Source organism: Mauremys mutica, chromosome 3, assembly GCF_020497125.1.
Source record: "Mauremys mutica isolate MM-2020 ecotype Southern chromosome 3, ASM2049712v1, whole genome shotgun sequence".
Taxonomy (NCBI): Eukaryota; Metazoa; Chordata; order Testudines; family Geoemydidae; genus Mauremys; species Mauremys mutica.
In genome coordinates, this window is record NC_059074.1 from 178,369,948 (window position 1) to 178,384,616 (window position 14,669).

Below are 14,669 nucleotides of genomic sequence, written 5' to 3' on the forward strand. Positions count from 1 at the left end.
GGAGAGGAAAGAATAAGAATGGTGCGGAGAATGGAGTGAATGGAGATGACACAGAGTCCCTGGCACAGGAGGGAAGGAGGGATTGGGGAACACACAGAACCTTTGCATGGGAGGACATGGGGTGAGAATGGGGGGGCACACAGAGACCCGGCATGGAGGATGGGGTGGGTGATTGCAGAAATAGAAGGGGATGGGAGGGTGGCACACAAGGAACGTGGGGAGAGACTAGGTGAATGCAAGGAGTCCCTGGTGTGCACAAAGCACTCAGCCTGCAGAAACAACAAAGTGTGCAATCCTGTAGTAGTATTGTACTTAAACTGAAATGACCTAAGAGGCTGCATATGTGTGAACTTGACTGAGCAGTAGTTCAGAGCACCCTGTAAATAAAGTAGAAAGAGATGTTGGCAGTTTGAATTGTTGCCTTTCCTGGTAATTTTTTTCAGGATCCTAATAATGTTGAGCTACTGTAAGAAGCAAATTTCTCTTTGAGGGGTTGGGAGTTATAGAAGTTAAGTAGGAGTCATACATGGCAAAATCCATAATCTCACCTTTGCTTTTCTGTTGAGTAGGTAGAGAAACTTTGGATGCTTTTGTGCCCACTACTTCGAACAGCTTTATCCAATATTACCGTGGAAACATATAATGATTGGGGAACATGTATAGCAACTTCCTGTGTAAGTTCTCCATATTTCTTAGCTTTGCTCATTATTCATGTTAAAATAAATGAAACACACATTTTTGGTAATATGTAAACAAGAATTTTATGAAGAAAATATTTAGATTTATTGTATTAGGATTAAATTCAGAGTAGTAAATACAACCTAAAAATTGCATTACATACTAATCCTTGTAGTCCCACAGAAAAGAGTAAAATGCATTTTCTCATTCACAATTGTGGATGCTTTTTCTTCTGGAAGTATAGTTCACACTTTCATCTGCTTTCTAGTTTTGTGATAGCTATGTAAGAACTAGCTGTCGATTACATTAATCTCTGCACTTACTGTAAAATCTTGTACCATTAGTGCTGAATTTTTCCTTGATCTCCTTTTGAAGCTCAGACCACAGAACTGTCCTCAGTTTATAAAATAAAAAGTGCAAAGTGTAAAGAACTAGCTGTCGATTACATTAATCTCTGCACTTACTGTAAAATCTTGTACCATTAGTGCTGAATTTTTCCTTGATCTCCTTTTGAAGCTCAGACCACAGAACTGTCCTCAGTTTATAAAATAAAAAGTGCAAAGTGTACAAGATTTTACAGTAAGTGCAGATTAACATTATATAGGGTGGCTTTTTGACCTTTAAGGGCTTGTCTACACTTGAAATGCTACAGCAACATAGCTGCACCACTTCAGTGTAGAGCAGTGGTTCTCAACTAGGGTACATGTGCCCCTGGAGGTACGCAGAGGTCTTCCAGGGGGTACATCAACTCATCCAGATATTTGCCTAGTTTTACAACAGGCTACATAAAACGCACTAGCGAATTCAGTACAAACTAAAATTTCATACAGACAATGACAATGTTCTATATACTATACGCTGAAATGTAAGCACAATATTTATATTACAATTTATTTATTTTATAATGATATGGTAAAAATGAGAAAGTAAGCAATTTTTCAGTAATAGTGTGCTGTGAACACTTTTTTGTATTTTTATGTCTGATTTTGTAAGCAAGTAGTTTTTAAGTGAGGTGAAACTTGGGGGTATGCAAGACAAATCAGACTTCTGAAAAGGGTACAGTAGTCTGGAAAGGTTGAGAACCACCGGTGTAGAGGCTGCCCACAGCGACGGGAGGGGTTCTTCTGATGGTGTAGTAATCCACCTCCCCAAGAGGCAGTAGCTAGGTTGACAGAAGAGTTCTTCCATTAACCTAGCACGGTCTACCGGGGTGGGGGGTGGGTAGGTCTGCTTAACACCGCCGCTCAGATGTATGGATTTTTCACACCTCTGAGCAACGTAGTTAAGCTGACTTAATTCTTCTTTGAGTGCTTGCTCATGTCAATTCCATTTTAGGTGTGCACGTGCCTATATGCACAGTCGTCTGAGATTTTTGCCTTGGTGGTATCCGTAGGGTCGGATGCAGCTCCTTCTTGAGTGCTACGCTCATGCGTTGGTATATTAATCACTGTCAGCCCTATGCCCTCTCAGTTCCTTCTTACCGCCCGTGATGGTTGGTCAGAGCGCCTTGTCTTGCATCACAAGAGCGTTAGTTAGTTCTTACAGTCCATTGTTGTCTCCTTTGTTGTCAATTGATAGGTACTTAGACCTGTAAGTTAAGTGTTAAAGTAGTTGTTTAGGAGTTAGAGTCCCGGCTGGGACTTCACCTTGGAGCGGGGCATGTGCCATTCCCCAGGCTTTAAGCCATGTTCATTGTGCAGCAGGCCGATGCCCATTAGTGACCCCCACAAGAGCTGTTTAAAGTGTTTGGGGGAGTCCCACAGAAACAGGATCTGCAAAAGCTTTCACCCTCGAACTCAGAAGGAGCGGGATATCCGCATGCGGGTCTTTCTCATGGAGGCTACGCTTCGTCCTACCTCGGAGCCCTCTTGGTCAGGCTCCATGCCCAGCACCTCAGCACTGGCGTGCAATGCCCCACGGCACCAGAACCCACCTGGGACCATTCCCCCTCCACAGTGTCTAAGAAGTGGTCGAAGTCGACGGGCCCATTGGCACTGCAGAAAAAGGGGGCTTTGGGCAAAGACCTGTGTTAGGCCACGTGCCTGCCCCGGAGCTGCTCGGGAGAACCGCTGCAGTTGGCCCCCCTAGTCCAGCCAGGGACCTGCCTCCGACACCCAGGAGCAGTAAGAGGTCCCAGCCACTAGTAGGGTCATCTTTGCCCGAAGCAGGCCCAGCAGCCAAAGAGCAAGTAGGCTGACCACTACTGCAGACACCAACCAAGGTGATGGACCTGGCGAAGGCCCTGGCATCTATGGACAAGCCGGTTATGGAACCGCCCCCTAAAGCAGTGGAACATCCCCGATCCCCAGACTGCAGGCGTCGGTCCCCATCACCGTATCCCTGGCACCACAGCCTCGGTCCGCAGTTAGAAGACACAGGTCCCTGATGCCAAGGCACAGGACACCTGAGTCGCGACACTGATCCAGGTACCCATAGTACCATCCGGTCTCCCACCAGAGTTCGCCACATCGCAGATCACCATGGCCTAGGCGGTCTCCTAGGTGTCGATCCCCCCAGTGCGGGATCATTCCCAGTCATGGCACCGGTCTCCGGCTTGCCAGTACCTCTCTTCAGGCAGGCACCGGTCCTCGCCCTCTGCTTACTGGTCGCCAACAAGAGTCAGTCAGCAGACTCAGGCATCTACAGCTCCGCCCTGGTCAGCAGAAGGGCAATGGTCCGAGTCTGAAGGGGATTTCCGCCCCTCACCTATAAAAGGCAAATTGCCACTGGCCTGTGAGACCGGCGCGGCTCCTCCAGCAGCGGTGTGAAGGCAGGGGCAATGGTCCGCTCAGTGGCAGTACTGGAACCCGTGGAGTATACCTGTTATGCCGGTCCCGTACTCCCACCGTTCCTCCCAGGCCACATCAGACAAGCTGCCTCGGCATAGCTGGCACCCAAGTCGGAGCACGGTGCAGAATCCGATGCAGGGGCAACACAGGCACTGACACCCAAGGAGCCGTCCCCAGATGAGCAAGGGGAAGCTGTACCTCCCCATGCTGTGCAGTCAATGGCGGGCCCCTCACAAACAAGCAGCTCCCCCCACCCCCCTGATGATGTCAAGGAGCACCAGGCCCTGCTCAAAATGGTGGCTGCCACCCTACTTGGAGGTCGAGGAGCTAGCAGAGGGGTCCAATGACCTCTTTAATGTTATACCTCCTTTACCCCGGCCCAGGTCGCATTGCCCGTCCACCCAGGGGTCCTTAAAATTGCCAGGTGTATGTGGCAGACCCCCCTCTTCCATCCCGCCTACCTCCAAAAGGCGGAAGAGAAGTACTTTGTCCCTGCAAAGGGGGTTGAGTACCTGCCACCCACCCTCCAGGGGGATCCCTGGTTGTGTCTGCTGGCAACGAAAGGGACAGGCGAGTGGCACACTGAAAAATGAAGACACCAAGAGGCTGGACTTGTTTGGCAAGAAAATTTATTGGACCACCAGTCTGCAGTTTCAGGTGTCTAACCATCAGGGCCTGCTAGGCAGGTACAACTTCAACCTGTGGGACTCCATCAGCATGTTCAAGGAGGGCCTCCCAAAGGACCAAGCACAGGAGTTCGCCGTCTTGGTGGACGAGGGCAATGCAGTGGCGAGAGGCACCCTCCAGATCACCTGAGATGCTACAGACTCAGCGATCAGGTAGTCGCCTCCGCAGTGGTCATGAGGCTGAGCTCGTGATTACAGTCCTCTGGGTTGTCCCAGGAGATGCAGAGTATCCTTCAGGACCTTCCATTTGAGGGAGCTGACTGATGCCTGGCTCCATGGCCTTACACGCATGTGCCACCCTCCATTTCCTGGGCTTTCACACCCCTCAGAAGGCTAGAAAGCCATTCCTTCCTTCACTGCCTCCGTCGAGGTCCTGGGGCGTCCCCCAGTCCAGCTTCTACAGGAAGGAAAGAGACAAAGGATTTCAATCGTGTCACCCTTCGTCTTCCCATTCCTCGCCCAGCCTAGTTCTTCTAGAGGCCAAGGAAGCCAAAAACTGGTGTTTTGAGGATGCACACAAGGACAGCACCCCAGTCACTCCCCTGAATCCACCCCTTTGCCCTTTTCTCAACTTCCTGCACCCCTTCCAGTCAGCCTGGTTGTGGCTGACCTCAGACCGTTGGGTGCTCGACATAGCATCTTCAGCTTTAACCCTGCAGTTCGTGGCCGACTCTCTCTCCCACTCCCCTACCCCGTCCCTCTTTAGGAACTCATTTCATGAGCAACTCCTTTTTCAGGAAATTGAGAGCCTCCTACACCTGGAGATCCCTCCAGACATGAGGGGAAAAGGGTTCTTGTCCTGCTATTTCCTAATCCCAAAGCAAAAGGGTGCCTCAGACCCATTCTGGACCTGCACTGCCTCAACAAGCTTCTCAAGAAGTTAAAGTTTTGCATGGTCTCGCTGTCCTCCATTATTCCCTCCCTGGATCCGGTAGACTGGTACACCACCCTTGACTTGAGAGACGCATATTTCCATTTTCCCGGGGCACGGGTGTGTCCTCTGTTTTGGGTTGGGCCACTGCCATTTTCAGTTCGCTGCCCTTCAGTTTCTGGTCAGCCCCGAGAGTGTTTGCAAAGTGCGTAGCACCAGTGACCGCCTACCTGAGGCACTGAAGGGTGCAAATGTATCCGTACCTTGACAACTGGCTAGTGAAGAGCCGGTCCCGGAATCAGATGCGGTGGTATCTCGATCTGGTTTGCTCCACCTGTCGAGACCTGAGGCTGCTGGAAAAATGAGAAAAAAATCGGCCTTAATGCCTGTACAACGTGTAGCGTTCATTGGAATGGTCCTCTACTCTACTCAGGCCAGAATCTTCTTCCCTGAAGCTCAATTCCAAGCCATGGCGGACCTGATCTCGTGCATACAAGCCCACCCTCTCATCATCGCTCACACGTGCCTATGATTGTTGGGCCACATGGCAGCCTGCACTTACATGGTCTGGCATGCACGGCTCCATCTCGGGCCCCTACCGGCATGGCTGGTGTCGGTCTCGTCCCCAACAGAAACAGCATGCACCATGTGGTCAGGGTCCTGGACCACGTACTGCTGTCACTCACATGGTGGTGGAATCCTGCATCAGTGTTAGAGGGTTCCCTTTGCAGCTCCGTCGCCGTTGGTGACCCTCGTCTCTGATGCCTCAGACCTGGCATGGGGAGCCCACCTGGGAGATCTCAACATGGAAGGTCGTTGGTCAAGTCACAAATGCTCCTTATGCATCAATATTAGGATGCTCAGAGCGATTCGCCTGGCCTGTCAAGCCTTCCTACCTCGCATAAAAAGCAAGATGGTCCAGGTCCTGACGGACAATACAGAGGATATGTTTTGTATCAACAAGCAAGGCAGGGCCTGGTCATCTGCTCTTTGCCAGGAAGGCCTCAGGCTCTGGAACTACTGTGTACAACATGGCATCCATCACGTAGCCGCACGCCTCCCCAGGGCCAGGAACCACTTTGGCAGATCGCCTCAGCAGGACCTTCTCATCTCGCCACAAATGGTCCCTCTATTGGCCAGTTTCATCTTCCAGAGGTGGGGAACTCCCCAGGTGGACCTGTTTGCATTCAGGCAGAACAGGAAATGCCACTTTTTCTGCTCAATTCTGGGAATTGACAGAGGCTCCCTGTCAGACAGTTTTCTGCTCCTGTGGTCCTCCTCTGTTGTACGCCTTCCCTCCGGCGCCACTGATTCACAGAGTTCTCATGAAAATCAAGCAGGACAGGGTGAAGGTGATCTTCATAGCACCAGCTTAGGTTCGGCATGCTGCTGGACTTCCTGCTGGCTGCTCTGTTACAGCTGCTGCTCAGGCTGGACCTGCTGCCCCAAAACCACAGCAGTCTTCTGCGTCCGAATCTGGTGGCGCTGCACCTGGTTGCTGTCCAGCAGGTCCTGTTGGGCAACAGAAAGCCCTCCAGCAGAGCAACCTATCTGGAAGTGGTTCACTTGTTGGACCTTGGATAAAGTTATTCGGCCCGAGCAGGCTTTGCTGCAGTTGATCCTGAACTACCTTCTGCATCTCAAGCTCCGAGGCCTGTCCCTTTCATCTGTCAAGGTCCACTTGGCCTTCCATCCGCTGCTCAAGGGTAGGTCAGTTTTCGCCCAGGACATGACTGCCAAGTTCCTCAAGGGCCTCAAGCGCCTCTACCCACGTGTCAGGGACCCCATTCCACCATGGGACCTGAATCTTGTGCTGTTACGGCTCACGGGACCCCCCCCCCCTTTGAGCCTCTGGCTTCCTGCTCTCTCCTTCTCCTGTGCTGGATGGTTGCATTCCTAGTTGCGATAACATCTGCCCACCGGGTCTCCGAGATTAGGGCTTCTACCTCGGAGCCACCCTATACAGTCTTCTACAAAGACAAGGTCTAGCTGCGGCCACACCCGGCTTTCCTGCCCAAGATGGTCTCGCAGTTGCATACGGGCCAGGACTTTTACTTACCTGTCTTTTTCCAAAGTCGCATAAGTTGGAGGAGGAGCGTAGATTGCATTCCTGACATGTTAGGAGGGCGCTAGCCTTCTACATTGAAAGGACCAAGCCATTCCGCAAGTCGACACAATTGTTCGTCGTGGTGGCCCACAGGATGAAAGGTCATCCAGTGTCCACTCAAAGAATTTTTTCTTGTATCACTGCCTGTATTCACTGCTGTTCTGATCATCTCCGAAAATTGTAACCACACATTCAACCAGGGTGCAAGCCTCCTCGGCAGCTTTCCTAGCCCAAGTGCCTATTCAGGACAGCTGTAGGGCATCCAGATGGTCGTCTGTCCACACGTTCACATCCCATTACGCATTTACCCAGCAGGCCTGGGACAATGCTGGCTTCGGTTGAGCAGTGTGAGTCACCTAGAATGGAAGCGACATGAGCAAGCACTCGAAAAATAAAAAACGGTTACCTACCTTTTTGTAACTGTTGTTCTTTGAGATGTATTCCTCATGTCCATTCCATTATCAGCTCTCCTGACCCTGTCGGAGTTGCCAGCAAGAAGGAACTGAGAGGGCGTAGGGTTGGCAGCACCTAATATACCAACGCATGAGCGCAGCACTCAAGAGGGCACTACAGCTAATCCTACAGATACTGCTAAGGCAAAAATCTCAGACGACTGTGCACATGAGCGCACTCGTACTTAGAATGGAATGGACATGAGCAACACATCTCGAAGAACAACAGTTACGAAAAGGTAGGTAACCTTTTTTTTTTTTTTCTAGTGTAGACCAGACCTTATATCTAGTAAGGTTTCTCTACACTAAATATTAATAGTTTTTCATAACTAGATTACATCCTTTAAAATGCCATAGAAATTAAAATAACACCATTTTAAAATCACTGTAGTTTACCAAGCAATTTGTAATAAATATTTGTATTACTACATATGATTAGAATGCCACATATCTCTATGATCCTGATTTTATTTTTCTTGGATTGGACCCTAATTTTGAGAAAAGCAAAACACTCTTCACTTATGTAATAATACATGCATAGGAACCTAAAGAACATTTAATACAAATATTTAATTATCTTTCTTTTTAAATGGCTTAAAGTAGAATCACCGAATTCCTCTGTATTCCAGTTACTGATTTGTAACTTTCTTTATCAGGAGAGCAGAGATCCTCGGAAACTGCACTGGTTATTTGAGCTGTTGTTGGAGTCTCCTTTGAGTGGTGAAGGAGGATCATTTGTAGATGCATGGTAAAATGTTACCTTCAAACTGCTTTAGAGTTGATGGGTAAAGCATGAACAAATGTAAGAGATGTGGATAAAGTTCACTCAGAGTATATTGTGATTGGCCACTGCAAGGTGGGTGGAAGGGCACAGAGTCTAATCCTATACTTGAACATCCCACACAAGAATCTGTCTTAGTTGTAGTTCCTTGTGATGCCCTTCCCCTCCTATCCGTAGTTCCCCATGGGTACAGTAGGGCCCCGAGGGGAAAAACATTGCTTAAAGCACATCACTATGATTAATTGGATTCAGTTAGGACAGCGATTCTCAAACTATGGAGCGCATCTCCTGAATGTGTCAAGGAAGGTGCTAGCTGTGTGTGTGTGTTTTTTTGGGGTTTTTTTTTTTTTTTTTAAGAACTCTGGCTGCCAGCCCCTGATGGCTGGGGCTCATGCAGAAGGGCCGTGCACACCCGGGAGGTAGGGATAAAGAGGTCAGCCCCGGAGCGGCAGCAGCAGCAGCACAGAAGGGTGGCAATGGGACGCTGAGTCTGCTATTAACAGTGATATTGACAAATAAAACTTTTCACATTTCCTCCCTTAATTCTGCACTGCTGCACCCTTACCTCTAAGTCTGCTCTGAAAAGTGATACTTGTCAATAGCACTTTTCACATTGCCACCCTTACTTCTGTGCTGCAGTTGGCATGTAGCTGCCTTCAAAGCTGGGCATTTGACCAGCAGCCGCTGCTCTCCACTCTGCCTTCAGAGTTGGGTGGCAGTATATGTAGTGGGGGTGGGGAGGGGCGTGAATGACTACAGACACAAAGAAAGGGGGGGGCGATTTAAATAAGTTTGAGACCCATAACTATTGTGGAACTGTGGTGTCGACGTAACAGCAGTATTGTAGTCGTTACTCTCATTTTGTGATTGAAAAGCTTTTATACTCTTGTGTATCTGTAGTTCATGGATGTATGTAAATCATTAAAAACAAGACTTGGAAAAAAATAAGTTGCAATTGTCAATACCATAAAGCTAACTAAAGCCTTCGTGTTCCAATTTCTAGCCGACTCTACGTATTGCAAGGTGGCCTTGCACAGCAAGAATGGAGAGTACCAGAGCTGTTGCACAGGTTACTAAAGTACTTGGAACCTAAACTCACCCAGGTTTACAAAAATGTCAGAGAAAGAATTGGAAGGTTAGTGTTCTCTTCTGAAGAACTTTCTTTGTTCTGTTCATATGCATTGAATACTCAAGTATTATTTTTTTTCTTTGGATGATGACTGTCTTCCTAGGTATGTGAACATATGTGTGTACTACCAGAATACAAATAAATAATATCTTCCAAAAATAACGTACCCATAAATTGCTATTTAAAAGGCACTTTTTGTAAACATAAGGTGATGTCTTGATTCTCAAGTGACCTCTCATTTTCACACTGGAAGAGCTCTAAACCTCTAGAAACAAATGAACTGTACCCAACCCCAGCCAGACCAAATGAGTAAAATTTTCAAAACCATCTAGGCGCCTAAGTGAAAGTCTATTAAATTGTAACAAGTAGAACCTATAACTAATGAATAATGGGTTTCAGATGTGCTAGAGTGGGTTTTTCTAGAAATCTTTATAGTCATAGAATAATCTAGAATCATAGCAATGTAGGGCTGGAAGGTACCTTGAGAGGTCATCTAGTCAGCCCCACATGGTGAAACAGAACCAAATACACAGTCCTAGACTATACATGGCAAGTATTTGACGAACCTGTCCTTAGAAACCTCCAATCACAGGGATTTCACATCTTCCCTTGGAAGCTTATTCCAGTGCTTAACTATCTTTATGATTATAAAGTTTTTCCTAATATCTACTTAAATCTCCTGTGCTGCAGATTATGGTGATTATTTCTTGTCCTGCCTTCAATGGACATGAAGAACAATTGATCACCATCCTTTTTAGAACAGCCCTTAACATATTTGAAGATTGTTATCAGGTTTCCCCTCGGTCTTTGTTTCTCAAGACTAAACATAGCCAGTTTTTTTTAAACCATTTATTACTGTATGATTCATTTTGTGTGTCTACACAGTTTGCAACCTTCCAGAAAGAGTTATAAGTAAACAGCATATCTTTTCATGTACAGTATGCAAAATAGCATGTTTGTCGGAAATAAGAAAAATAATTCTACTACAGGATATCAAGTTACCTACAGGCCAAATAAGATTCCAAATGCCATAGATAGACATTGTCAAAGATGACAAATGTGAATTCATTAAAAGTAGAAGCCATAGCATTTTTCCCCCCTTGATTCTTTCACTTTCTCTCTCATTAAGTGAAAACAGTTCTTAAGCCCTCAATTAATAGTTTTCCTCATGTTTTCACTGAGGTATAGATGTGTGTATATATAGTGAAGCGGCTCAGTATACTGAGGGTATTTGTCTTGGTGCATTTTACTCCTATGGTGTAATGCCGTAAATTGAGGCAAAGATCTGAATCACAATGATATTGCAAGTATCAGAGGGGTAGCCGTGTTAGTCTGGATCTGTAAAAGCAGCAAAGAGTCCTGTGGCACCTTATAAACTAACATGTTTTGGAGCATGAGCTTTCGTGGGTAAATACCCACTTCGTCGGCTGCATTTAGTGGAAATTTCCAGGGGCAGGTGTGTATATATATATGCAAGCAAGAAGCAGGCTAGAGATAACGAGGTTAGTTCAATCAGGGAGGATGAAGCCCTCTTCTAGCAGTTGAGATGTGAGCTTCAGTTCATCTGCAAATTTGACACCATCAGCTCAGGATTAAACAAAGACTGTGAATGGCTTGCCAATTACAAAATCAGTTTCTCCTCCCTTGGTTTTCACACCTCAACTGCTAGAAGAGGGCCTCATCCTCCCTGATTGAACTAACCTTGTAATTTCTAGCCTGCTTCTTGCTTGCATATATATATACACCTGCCCCTGGAAATTTCCACTACATGCAACCGACAAAGTTGGTATTCACCCACGAAAGCTCACGCTCCAAAACGTCTGTTAGTCTATAAGGTGCCACAGGACTCTTTGCTGCTTTTAATGATATTGCATTCTGTTTCAGATAGCATTTGGTTTTATTTATTTTATGTGGTCTACAGGAAGAAATTTTAAATTTCAGAAAAGTATTAAATTTCAACTAGTAAAATGCAGCAAATAGCCACTGAACACATTTAACTGGTTTCTTTCTGTTATTTATTTTTAGTGTTTTGACCTACATATTCATGATAGATGTTTCCTTGCCAAATACTGCTCCAACAAAGTCTCCTCATGTCCATGAGTTCACTACACGAATACATGAAAAACTCAAACCTCTTATGGAAGTGGATGAAGAAATTCAGAACCACGTTATGGAAGAGAATGGAGTTGGTGAACAAGATGAGCGAACTCAGGGCATTAAACTCTTGAAAACCAGTGAGTTATGGAATTTAACTTGTGAAAACAGACAATATGTTTGGCTGCACAGAATTATGATTGAGTGCTGCAAGTGGCTTACTTACAATGTGCCTTTGTTACATTTGCTTTATACTAAAGAGGTGTCTGTACCTCTTGTAGGTTGGACTGTGTTAATGTGTAACTTAGTCCAAATTACATGACCATATCTTGAATAATAATTATTCTAATGAAAACTCATGGGCTCTAACATAAGAATACAGGGCTGAACTTACTGTTGATGCAACTTCACTGACCTCTGGAAATCTGGTGGGATATGCCAGTAGTGAATTTGGCCCATACATTTGTCATTTTGCTTGTTAACCTTGTTATTCAGTAAGTATTTCTGTCTTTTTATAAACAGTCCTGAAGTGGTTGATGGCAAGTGCAGGTCGGTCCTTCTCCACAGCTGTCACAGAACAACTCCAACTCTTACCTTTGTTTTTCAAGGTACCCGTTTTAATTACTGAGCTTTTAGTCACATTTGGTTTAAAACAGGTTATAAAAATAAATGAATAAAAAGCAATGTTAAAATTGATTTTTTTTTAAATAGAAAACTGTGCATATATATGAATGGCCAAATTCTGCCCCAACATCCTCCTTTGCTTATGTGTGAAACTGATAGTGTACTTCTGAACCATTGATCTAGCCTTTTTCTGATACATCCTCCCATTCTTGCACATAGAAATATATGACTGATCTTATGGAGGAATCCTGAGCTGTTTCAAAATGCTGAGAGAGTGCAGAGAGATCCAGATATTCTTCAGGTGTATGCTCTTACAGTGAACAGGCAGAACTTGGCCAGAGTTTCTGAATGCAGAGACATTATGGGGACACTTGGTAAAGGAAGTAGTGCAGTGTCCAGCAGACCACTATTCAGTTTCATACTTCAGAAACTCTTTATGCAGTGCTGTTGAGCTGCAGTGTTCTAAAAGATTACAGAGTGTAGTCACTTAAACTGTTTTCTTCTGCTGTTACTTCAACACGATAGTGTTGGCAGGTGTGAGAATCTTATTTTTTCGAAGATGGAATTATTCTGTAGGTCTTGGTGGGCTCCTGTAGTCTCCTACCATCCATAAGTTGAGACAGCTCATTTCACCACCACTGCATAGAATGGGACAGCAGTTGGCCTTTGGCCTAAAATGTGAAGTTGATGTAAGGAACCTTTTTTTCTTAGCAGGCTTTCTCTAGATTATACTGTCCAGCCTGTCTGTAGTTCTCTGTAGTGAGTAGCACTTATCCTGAATCATAAGAATACAGATTTGCAAACTGATTGCTTTCTCAGTTAAGTGTGGCTTTGTTTATTAATTGTTCTCTTTTCCCTCTTTCTTCTGCACATCCCCAAATCAAACAGAATTTTCTGTCCTAACTGTGGAGACATAAGTCACTGTGAATAGACACAAGTACCTTTAGACTTGGAATATCACCATCTTCACATTTTTTTCTCTCCAGTGGTGGAAACAGTCCCTATAGTTATATTAAGATCAAATTAAATTCATAGACAGCAGTTTCTTCACAAAAAGCAACAAAGTGGGCTTTTTCACAACTGTTAAGGCTATGAAAAAGAACAGCAAATTTCATTCAATTTAGAATTCACAAGGGATTCATCATTAATTCCAGCATACTGAATGTAAATTAGACAGAGAGTCTTTTTAAAAGACAGCTCTGGCAGAGATCCCGTAAGGGCAGAGTTTTGCCCAAAAATTATCTTTATGGAGGCAACTCTCTGACCCTTACCTTCCGGCAGGCGTGATTCTTCCCCTTAACCTTTGACTTTGAAAGATAATGGGGTGAAGAAATAGACTGGGGACTCCTCTCACAAGTCAAAAAAGAGAGTGGGAAGTCCCCTCAACAAGCCTAGGAATAGCCGAAAGCATTTGCCATCTCGCTCAGTATCCTTGGCACTACCAGCACCAAAAAATTATGTTGTGTGTTCTATGTTCTGTCTTGTTGTGTTTTTTTTTTTGTGTGGCCAGAATTGTTGTGTTTAATATTTTCATGAGATGGTCTGATTTGATATCAAGCGGAAATGTTGGATTGAGATGCAGATACTTGTTTTGTTCAATTTAGAATACAAAGTGTTTGGTTACATCAGAAAATGTGATATACTAAAGTCTAATACATTTTCTTCAGTAAGAGAAAGAAACTACATTGGCCAAATCTTTTAATTGAGAATTGTTGTTAAAATTTGCATACTGACAGTCAACGTTCGTACCACCAGCGACAATAACCCACACGGCACCAGGGAGACAGGTACAGATGAGGTCTCCATCTATACCGACATCAGGTTGATAGATTCCAGCAGAATTTCCCCAGGTCAGTTACCTGGGCCTGATACACGCACCCAGTTCGATGCCCCTCTGTGCTAATATCACAAGGCTGAGCCTTTGCCAAGCATGGGGCATATCCCCACAATCATAACATGTCCCTCCACTGTCAAGTGAGGGGTCGGATAGTTAGTCTGAGGAGGTTTCACAGTACTCCTCCCAAGCTCCATATGAGACCCACTATCAACAGGATTCAGGAATGTACCCGCAGATGACACTACCACCATCTTGGTACAGCCACCAATGGGCATCTCCACCAGGCCCTGTGCCACCAAAATGGCCATACTGGGCCCTTCGGGAAGCACAACAACTGCCTGCCTCATGAGCTTCAAGCATTGCCCAGCAATCCTCCAGGCACACTCCTTCAACCACGGCTTCAAGGGCCTCAGAGCCTCAGGAAACAGAGGAATAAGAAGGGGACACGGAGGAGAAGGTAACACCTAAAACCATGTCCTCCTCTTTCCCAGACGAAGCGGCCATGCCTTCACCACTGTACATGGCAGACAACTTCCATCTATTCCTGGAGCTGGCAAAAAGAGTAGCAGATCCCCCCACATACCACTGGAGGAGGTCAAAGACACCATCAGCTCATCAGTA

At 45.7% G+C, this 14,669-nt stretch overlaps 1 protein-coding gene across 1 annotated transcript in view; it reads left to right on the forward strand.

Moving 5' to 3' along the window:
* The window catches only part of PSME4 (proteasome activator subunit 4), a 230,265-nt gene that overhangs the window by 167,736 nt on the left and 47,860 nt on the right, over nt 1-14,669 (forward strand). The window contains exons 37-41 of the mRNA XM_045009566.1: nt 570-674; nt 8,240-8,331; nt 9,368-9,499; nt 11,519-11,727; nt 12,110-12,195. Of these exons, the coding sequence (XP_044865501.1) occupies nt 570-674; nt 8,240-8,331; nt 9,368-9,499; nt 11,519-11,727; nt 12,110-12,195 (624 nt within the window). The remainder of the gene's footprint in view (nt 1-569; nt 675-8,239; nt 8,332-9,367; nt 9,500-11,518; nt 11,728-12,109; nt 12,196-14,669) is intronic.